This window comes from Setaria viridis, chromosome 5 (genome assembly GCF_005286985.2).
Source record: "Setaria viridis chromosome 5, Setaria_viridis_v4.0, whole genome shotgun sequence".
NCBI lineage: Eukaryota > Viridiplantae > Streptophyta > Magnoliopsida > Poales > Poaceae > Setaria > Setaria viridis.
This window is the reverse complement of record NC_048267.2, coordinates 22528648-22538926: the sequence shown is the minus strand read 5'-3', so window position 1 is coordinate 22538926 and position 10279 is coordinate 22528648. Positions and strand designations below refer to the sequence as shown.

The following is a 10279-nucleotide window of genomic DNA, read 5'->3' as shown; positions in this document are numbered from 1 at the left end:
GTATACGTAAAGGAAACAAATACGAAATACAAATATAGAATAAAGAAATAGAAAAAAGAAAAGAAAGAAAAAATAAATTAGTACCAGTTGGGGAGACCAACCGGTACTAATTAGGCCGCCCCCTCTAGTATCGAATTGCCAGTACCGGTTGCACAACCGATACTAAGGGGGTTGCGGACCGGTACTAGACATGGATTCCCTAGTAGTGCCACATTCTCGAACCACACAAGCAACAAAGTTTTCGGTGCCGAGAGGTGATAAGGTGAAGCTGGAGGAAGGAAATGGGAAACATATATATTGCTAGAAACACATATGCCTGGTGGTGCATAGCACATGAACGATTTGGTAATGACTAGCGTTAAGTCCTAGAGGACAATTGCGGCTGTTTAATTAGCATGGCAGTCAAAGCAGGAAGAAAAAATGTGATATTACCAGTTCAGTTTGGTCCATACCCTATATATTCAGCATATCCAATGAATATAACAAAAGGCATGTTCAGGCGGAGGGCGTCTACATCCAGGCATACAGAATTAAAGTAATGTAAAATGAGGATCACGCTTAGGAGTTTAATGACAAAAAAGAATGATTACAAATTTGAACTAACCACAGGATGAAAAATATGTTTTAAACAATGCAACATTGCTTCTTTTTAAGAATTTTACATATGCTAAGAATATACGCATGCCATCATTCAACCATATATTCATCTTCAAAGTCCAAATCACCCCAACTTGGATATTGGTTGGTATTGTGCTAGTTTAATTTTAGTTATTACTCAAAGAACAAATTCAATTCAATTAATAAACCGCACTTATAAAATGAAAAAGCATCACCGCTACCTGTAACATGGGAATAATATTTCGAGAGAGAACACAAACCAGATGCAACTAAAAATAACAATGCCTTGTATATAAAGTTCCAATAACATGTCGGTTAGATAAAGCTCATAGAACTTCGTTACAGCATCAGATTATTTCCCCAACCGAACACAGCGCTATTAATAGTTTATCCCCATTCTGCATTCACACCACTGAAAGGTAGAGGAGTCAAGGATAGAACCAGATGGGAGGTGAGAACTTGGTCTGTGGTTCAGATAGAATGCTCCAACGACTGCCAACAATCTGGCCCCCACTACGGCGTTGTCCTTCATCTTCTGTCATCTCCACAACAGATTGCTTAGCCGCCTCCTCGTTTGCATTATCAGCACGGCAGAACCAGGCCAGATAGGTTTCTGCGCCATATATAGAAGGGCGCTTGTTTGCTGTTCTAGCATCCTTCAAACTTGGCCGAACAGTAGTACCAGGCATAGAGTACATACCCATATCACTGCAAGGGTACTCAGCTTCGTTCTGGAGCAACGGCATCACATCAAACTCAGCATCATCCAAGTAGTAGATGCTGCCACCATCGAAGCCATGGAGCTCAGATGCTTCGAACGCCCTAGAACATCTATCCTCGCCCGACGAAAAGCACCCGGTCATCCAAGTCCTCTAACTCCTCCCACGATGCCTTGTGATTCTGAAGCCTATCGGCCGATAAACGTCCTGCGCACCCCACTTTGGCTATCTCGGGAGTAGTACCGCGTCACCAGAAGCAGCTTCTTGCGGGACACCACTAGGTACCCGGTACGGGAGGTCGACTTGGGCAGCGTAGGCAGCATCGTGTCGGGAGTTCGCTCCGGCATCAAGTACGCGGATCTATTTTGGATGAAGGTCTTGCGGCTCGCGTCGGCCTCGGCGTCGGCCTCGACGACTTTGAAGGTGAGCACCCGAACGTCCTCCTCGAGATCCGTGAGGACATGGAATCCCTGCATCGCTTCTCCTTCATAGTAGACCATGTCTTGGAGGGTGGTAATCTCGGGATGCGCGTACCAGTGCGAATCGACCCCGGGACGGCAGAAGGCGATGTTGGACGCGCCGCACACCATGGCTCCGGCGATGCAGTTCGCGGCTGTTGGGGCCGCCGAGAGTATCACGGCGCGGATCAACACCAGCGTCACCGTCGAGATCGGCAAGCGCTTCAGCCTGTGGGGGAGGTTGAACCTGGCGCGGGAGTAGATGTTGGCGAGCAGATGCCTGCCGAACGGCCCCAGCGTGACGGTGACCCAGCCGCCGGGATGGGAGCCGCAGAGCCGCTCGCGGCGGAAGTCAGCGGGGAAACTGCGGATCCGACGCCTGGCGCCGGACAAGAAGCTGAAGATCGACGGTGTTGGTGCGGGAGACGGCAGGAGCAGCCATGGGATCTGGTTGGGCACCCGTTTTGCATTTGCCAGCTTCGCCGCCTCTCGCCATCGATGGCAGACCGATGCGAACGAGGCGCGGTCGGCCAGGCAGCACAGCTCGGCGACGATGAGCAGGAGCAGATCGATGGAGAGGCCGTCGGCCCATGGAGTCGGCGGCGGCGGATCCATGGTCTGCGGGCTGGCTGGAGGGGAATTAGGTCAAGAAATGAGAACGACAGTCCGCCGGCGCGGCACTCGTGACTTTGTAGTTGTAGGTGCGACAGCGATACAGAATGAACGGGCGAACGGTATGCTGTGTTTCATCGACACAGAGAACTTCGCTGACTGGTGGGACCACATTTCAGTCTTAAAAGTGGATACAGCCGTCGTTGCCAAAACAGTCCTATAGTCACACCAAGGCCCAGGCCCGGCCCAGATCCAGTTTAAATGATTTTTCCATTTTCTAAAAAAGGATTTTCCATAATTCAACACTATGAATACGAATTTCTTAAACATTCTCTTGCTTTTGTTTTTAAATTTGCATTATTAATTAAATGAATAGGGAGTACTTACAAAATCACTAGATATAGTAGGACTGTAGGTAGAGGCGGGCCCACTTGTATTCAATGGTATTCAGTTGAATACCCATTATTTTTGAAAAAAAGTTCATATATATAGTGTATTCTAGGTATATGTATGTAAAAAATAAAAATAAAGACGCAGTGAAACAAAACAAAAAGGCCCATCGGCGGATATCTTCCCTCTCGAGCTCTCCATGGCCCAATTTGCCACTCGGCCCACTCGCCACTCGACCTCTCTAATCAGCCAGGCCACGTACAGCAGAGGCGCACAGGCACCTGGGCACAACACGCACAAAACACACATCCTGACATCCACATCCAGGCGCCTCTGCTTCAACCCTAGCTAGCGGTGGCCGGCGGGGAGGGCAGAGCTTGGCGACGGGGGGGGGGGGGGGGGGGGGAGAGTGGAGCGCTGGAGCTCGGAGGCCTGCACCGCTGCGCGGAGCGGCGGCAGCGGCACCGCGGCAGCCGCGCCACCTACTGGACAAGGATGGCTGGGCGCCGGGCGGCCGGCGCTATTGGACGGCCGGCGGGTGGCGCCGCGGCGGCGCGCTTCTCCGTGACCCGCGTGGCCTCCGCGTGGCGTGTGACCGCGTCCCGGACTCCCCGTGACCCATCCCCGACCGCGTGGCTTGGCTGATTAGACAGACACGATTCCTTTGATTGTTTGTGAAATTGTCAAATTGAGGTGAGCATGTAGCATATAATTGTTCTCTGTTGTGAGCGGAGCAGCATCCTGTGCACTTTTGTGATCATTCATGTCTACTAGCAAACATGTTGACCATTTAGGCCTACCTTTTCCATTATTTTTTTTCAAGAATACGTAGGAGAGCTGCGTATCTTTCTATTAAGAAGAAGAGAATAGTTCAAATTACAACGCGGGACTCCCGAGCATACGCACATGGTTCAGTTTTCATAGGTATTACATTTCGGAAACAAACAACCGGAGGGTTGTGGCCTTAACAAGTTATCAATTTTATTAATCAATGATGCTACCACTTAATTCTATGTTATTAAACAATAATTTAGGCTGTCAATTTTTTTTTCTTGCCATCTGCAATTTTGAATACCCATGATCCAAATCCTGCACCCGCCTCTATCTGTAGGAGCACGCTTCTTAATTAGCTCTCTGTGAAACACCACCATGCATGTTCGAAAGTTACACACGAACAAAAACCAAATGCATAGAAGCTTCGAGGAGCATTAGCACCAAGTGGTAAGACCAACAACCAGTAGTAATAATGCATCCGTATTAAAACCAGTGGGTGTTACGCTACTGATTCTACTAATTCTAACATTATTAGTAGAATTCGTTCTTCAGTAGTGAATTAAACCAATTTTGGTTATAATAAAGTAAGCCATATCATGTTAAATTGTACAACACGGAAAGTATATAGTTCTTAAATCTAACCAATTATGCAACATTTGAAACACGTTATTATATTGATTGTATCTGCAATACCAGTATGTCAGTGTAAAAAGATACATCACCAATTGAGAAGAGGACGAACGACAGGCTGATTCACTTACCAACAAATAAAATACTCAAGATATCCAATATGTGATGGGAACAACCAGTAATAATGTTTAGGTATTAAAACTAGTGGGTGTTACTGCGAGAACCACCCAATTTTATCTCGAATTAAGTGAATTGACAGTCATGCCAATAAGATGAGAGCTACCACTTACTCATCTTGCAACGTGTCAAGTGGCAACCCACACCTAAATATGCAAGACTCAGTGCAATTCAACATAATAAGAGACAAATCTGGTAGTCCCGATAGGTGTTTCACAAGACGTCCAAGATCAAGTAACACCAACCGTATAAATCGCACATCAGCACATGAACCATAAAGAGCAATTTTAAACATTACAAAGGTTCAAAATTAAGATTACAAGTTCATTACGCACATGGTTCGAATTTGAAATTTAAATTAAATGATCTCCAAATTACAAGGTTTGGACTCATGACAACAACAACATGAAATTAAACGTCAAGAACTCATGACAATAACAACATGAAATTAAACGTTAAGTTTTAAGTTTTCCCAACATGTAACCCATGAAAAGAGCACATCTACGCAGCGGATACGATAGATAAACGCAAAAGAAACGATGACGTTGTTGCCCAAGAACACCACCGAAGCAACAAACAACCGCTCTAGTCACTCATCACCCACCCTTGGATCCGCGGGGTAAAAGTGACCGAACACGGTCTCTGGTTCACCTGGAACTTTAGTGAGCGATAGCAACATGAGTACAAAAAGGTACTCGCAAGTCTTACGGAAATATATATAACAAGGAGCATGGATAAGGGTGAACAAGGAATAAGACTTTAAGGTTAAGTAGAATTGCAAAAGCCTATCTCATCCTATCCTTAATTTTTTAATATAAGCATGTGAATAACACCCTATGGATAGCTAGCAAGTTTTATTAATCTTGCCCAAACCCACCACAAATTTTAGTTGAAAACAATTACATCAACATGGTAACATAGATAATAAATATATGAACAAGTGTCAAAATGACTCTACGATGAATTCATGGGACTTAAGCTTTCTCATAACCGAGAGCGCAGCAATTTGAATTGATTTAACCTTGCAAGGGTGTACTCTTTGCCCACACGACTCGAGGACCTTGCGGCTCGCACACCTGATCAATGGTACGCAAGGGGGTACTCATGCCAACCCTTTCAAAATCACCCCGAACTATGAGTAAAACACGCCTAGCTTGTGTGGAGGATGACCTAAGTCCACGAGGGACACTCCTAGGTCCTCTACATAGTCCAAGGACCACACATCTAGGATCGTGCCTTATAGAGCGAGTCAAGTAAGATATTAAGCTTATTCATCCCATTCGGGAACATGTGGTAGCACGAAAAAGGGTGCTCAAACCAACGTCAACAACGGACAGTCCTTAATCGACTCGAGCAACCTATGTCACCGAGACTCCATTCTCGTGACCCTACACGCCACTCAAATCTCGTATCCAAGTTAACTATCATGTTCATTTATTCAACAACAATAAAGAACCTTAATAGAATCGGTGTTGATTAACTTATAACCATTCCCTTACCAAAGTGATCATTCTATGTCTAAACATGACCGAGCAATTAACAAGATTAAATCATTATTACCCATACTACTCGAGCGACAAGGTATATGATAACAAAGCAAGGGAGTCCATAATAACAAAGACATAGGTTCTAATAATGCAATAAGATAACCCACATGCAACTCATAGTGATACATAGTAACAATTTCATTTCAAAAAAGTAGGAGACAAATATGCTTAGTTGCTTGCCTTGGTTATCCTCGAGCTCAACCTCAACCTCTACTTCGGCATCAGTTTCGGGCTCAAAGGTCATGTTCTCCGGCAAATCGCTCTCTAAAAAGAATGAAATGCATGCATGCATTAGAGATGATGCTATAAGTGCAAATGCTCATGAAATGCACGGAAAATAAAAAGAAATAGTAAGAATAAATTGTTAACAGAACAATCTAGCTAAACATAGTACAAAATCATATAAAAATGATGAGAGAATTTATTTTACATGATAAGCTAAAAGCAAGCACGAAATTGCAAGATTAGGATCATTTGTTGAGAAACAATTATGAAATAAATTGGACTGACAGAAGACAACAATACAAAATCATGAGAATTGGATTCACATCAAAATCAAATTTTAATGTGAAGATATAAAATAAACAACACTAACTACCATTAAGCACATTAAATCCTAATAGGCTCGAGAGAGAGAGGAGGAAGAGGAGGCTGACGTGTGGGCCCGACCGAGTTAAAACTGTTCAACATTCCCCACTCAAACAACCCAGCTACAAGCACCCAAAAATCTCCTAAAAATACTCATTTGAAAGATAAAATTGCAAAGAACACAATGCCACAAGAATCACATCAAGAACTACTCAGATTTTTACACAATTGACAAAAGAAATAGCCAAAACTGAAAAATAAATGAATTTTTAACACATGAAAACATCGCTTAAAAGTTAAGTAAAAATACTGTAAAATCATAGCATTGCACCTATTATTTAAATAAAATAACCGGAGGCACGGTTGCATAGCAAAAATTTGAGTTTCTTCACAAGTTTGAATTTCAACAAGAAACAATAATTATGTGAACTTAAACAAATGCATGGCCATGATCCTCAATTATGCACAAATGATGCTCATGTTAACATGTTAAACTTGTTTTGCAACTTTGGGTTGTGACAAATCTCCCCCCCCCCTTAAGAGAATCTCGTCCCGAGATTCAAGTGATGAGATGAAAGGTGGAATGGAGGGATAGCAAGAAATTCAAGAAAAACCCCAAAGTTAGAGAGGCCACATTTACCTAGACAAGTTAATTTAACCAAGACATGGTTGGTTAGTGAGGGATTAGTGAGACCTTTTTGATGGTGATTGTGTACACATATAAATATATAGCTGGATTAAATAACACAAGGAAACATGGTGTTCTTGGTGTAGGTAGGGCTTACTCATCGGAGAAAACTTCGGGATACTCTTCTCTCATTTTATCCTCACGTTCCCAAGTAGATTCATCTTCGGAGTGGTTACTCCATTAAATCTTGACAAACTTGACATTTCCCTTTTTCATTTTCCTCTCAATGTGATCAAGAATACCAATAGGATGCTCATCGTAAGTTAGGCCTAGTCAAAGGTCAAGAATTTCCAAGTCCACATTTTCGATTGGCACATGAAGATACTTCTTTAATTGAGATACATGAAACACATTATGAACGACAGAAAGTGATGGACGAAGTTCCAATTGATAGGCCACGGCGCCGATTCTTTTGGTGATTTTGTAAGGTCCAACATATTGAGGAGCCAATTTTCCCTTCACTAGGAAACGACGAGTGCCCTTGAAAGGGGATACCTTAAGGTAGACATGGTCACCAACTTTGAAACATAGCTCACGACGGCGATGATCGGCATAATTCTTTTGGCGAGATTGAGCAATGCGAAGGTTCTCACGAATGGTCTTCACTTGTTCTTTGGCCTCCATTACCAAATAGGGACCAAAGAAAGGCCTCCCCCCGGACTCGGACCAATTGATAGGAGTTCTACACCTTCTTCCATAGAGAGCTTCAAAAGGGGACATCTTGATACTTGCTTGATAGCTATTGTTATAAGAGAATTCCGCAAATGGCATGCAAGTTACCCACTTCTCCTCATAAATAAGCACACAAGCCCGTAATATATCTTCAAGGACTTGATTGAGTCTTTCAGTTTGACCATTGGATTGAGGATGATAAGCGGTACTATAAGTGAGATTGGTTCCCATGGCATCGTGAAGAATTTTTCAAAAGTGAGCAACAAATTGAGGACCATGATCGGAGACTATGGTTTTTGGGACACCATGGAAACGTACTATCCAAGTGAGATATAGCTCCACATATTGCTTTGCGAGGTAGGTGGCTTTGACTGGAAGAAAGTGAGCCGATTTCGTCAAGCGGTCAACAATCACCCAATTAGAATTAATAACTTTACCATGTTTGATATTTGACCATGTCTAATATTTTTATAGAGTATATCTAATCAACATGAAGCTACCAAATTGTTTTTCCAATTTTTATGAATGTTATTTAATTTACTATGCAATAAATTAATACAATAGCAATTGTAAAAGAAATAAAAATAAAAAGATGTTTAGGTGGGAAACTGAAACAGTGGTATGCAACCCCTTTAGTACCGGGTGGGGGCAACACCCAGTACTAAAGGGCTGCATTTCATTTCCCTCGTGCGAAGCCCCCTTTAGTACTGGGCATTGCCACCACTCGGTGCTAAATGACCTTTAGTACCGGGTGCACTTCTTGCCAGTACAAGGGCGGGGGAGGGGGGGGGAGGGTTAAGTGGCCGGCGCCCCTTCTCCTCCACAACACTTACGCGCATTTCATTCGATCCACATTCTTCTTCCCGCCTAATCTGCCGCTGCCACCTCCTCGCCTCATCCGCCGCCATCGCGCCCCCCATTGCCATCCTGCCTCATCGCCCCCTCATCGCCACCTATCGCCCTTCGGATCCCCTGTCACCGCCTCGGGTCGCCGCCGCCTCCCGGCCCCTCCACCGCCGTCACCGTCGCCACCTAGCACCGTGTTGTCCCCCCCATCCGGAGACGCGCACGACCAGCCGCGGGCTCTTCTCTTGCTGCTGACGTAAGCCCACGGTCGCGTCACCATTTTTTAAAAAAATTCTACAGCAATAGAAATTGTATAGGAAATTGTAGGAAATCATGTTAATTTAGAAAAAAATTCTTGAAGTAGCTAGAAATGTATAAAAATAAGTGAAAATTACATCATATTAATTTAGAAATTACATCATCAAATTGTAGGAAATCATGTTAATTTAGAAAAAAACAGCTAGCAAATTAATGTTAGACTCTTTGCTCCCTCGATTATATGATTCTGGATCCCATTGTAAGGTAGTGGCATTTTATAAGGTAATTAAATAAATTATGGCAAATGTAAACTAAATAAATCATTATATTCTTATCTTGTGTCGCACAACTAGTGGCATTTTGTAAGGTAAAGCATGTTTTACCTATTCTTTCGGAAAAAAATAGAAAACTTTTCTTTCTGCTGCACATGTCACTGGAATATTATAGCTTGCCGATACTATAGCATGACATGAGATTTGGGTAACATTCGATAACATTTAAGATATAACCTATTGATCTGGCAATTTTCTCATCTTAGTCAAAGCAATCTTGCTTTCTAGCAATTCGCTGTAGACAATTATTGTATAAGTGTTGTCATTCTTTTTAGTCATTTATTATTTAAAAATTGTATAAGTTCTAGTCATTCTTGGATTAAATCCTACTATTTCTTGGAATAATTTCTTTTATAGTATACTAGTTACAATGGTACGATCAGAGGACGAGCAAACTCGAATGGCTAAGGAATACCTAATGCAGTTGATTGTTGAAGGTGGCATGAATGATCAACCAAACGAAGAGGTCGATCACAGCCAAACTGACATCTATCTCAACATGTTTGGTGATGGCAATGAGGAGCAACCAATTGTCGAGGAAGACAATGATCGGCAACAAGGTGAGGTATAACAATTATTATATGTAAACATGATTTGAATTCTCTACTTATCAAGATTACTGGGAATTAATAGTTCTTTCATTTTTCAGCCATCTGGATTGAGCAGTAGGCCTAAATGGAAACGAGGCAAGAAGAAGAAGTTAGAGGGCCGTATCATCATCACGGAAATTGCTAAAGATGGTGAACCAATTGCTCCTTCAAATGCTAAGACTAAATTGGTGAATCAAATTGGAGTTTCTTGTTAGAGATAACATCCCAATAAGCTTTCAAAATTGGAAAAGCCATGAAATCAATGACAGCGTCGCTTCCACAAGCACGATCCCCATAAGCATGGTACATGACCGAGAGTGTAGATGAAGACTTCACATTCGAAGATGTAGATGAAGACAAAGTGAAAGATTGGAGTTTCA

The 10279-nt window shown here is 42.9% G+C and overlaps 1 protein-coding gene across 1 annotated transcript; it reads right to left on the bottom strand.

The window, feature by feature from the left end:
- Positions 1 to 902: 902 nt before the first annotated feature.
- LOC117856316 (uncharacterized) lies at positions 903 to 2547 on the bottom strand. The gene has a single exon (XM_034738709.2). It carries the CDS (start codon positions 2408 to 2410, stop codon positions 1526 to 1528), a length of 885 nt encoding a protein of 294 aa, XP_034594600.1. The 5' UTR covers positions 2411 to 2547; the 3' UTR covers positions 903 to 1525.
- Between the last annotated feature and the right edge of the window lie 7732 nt (positions 2548 to 10279).

Bases quoted from the DNA above. Each gene is read 5' to 3' on its own strand.
- LOC117856316 (XM_034738709.2), bottom strand. From the start codon at position 2,410: ATGGATCCGCCGCCGCCGACTCCATGGGCCGACGGCCTCTCCATCGAT.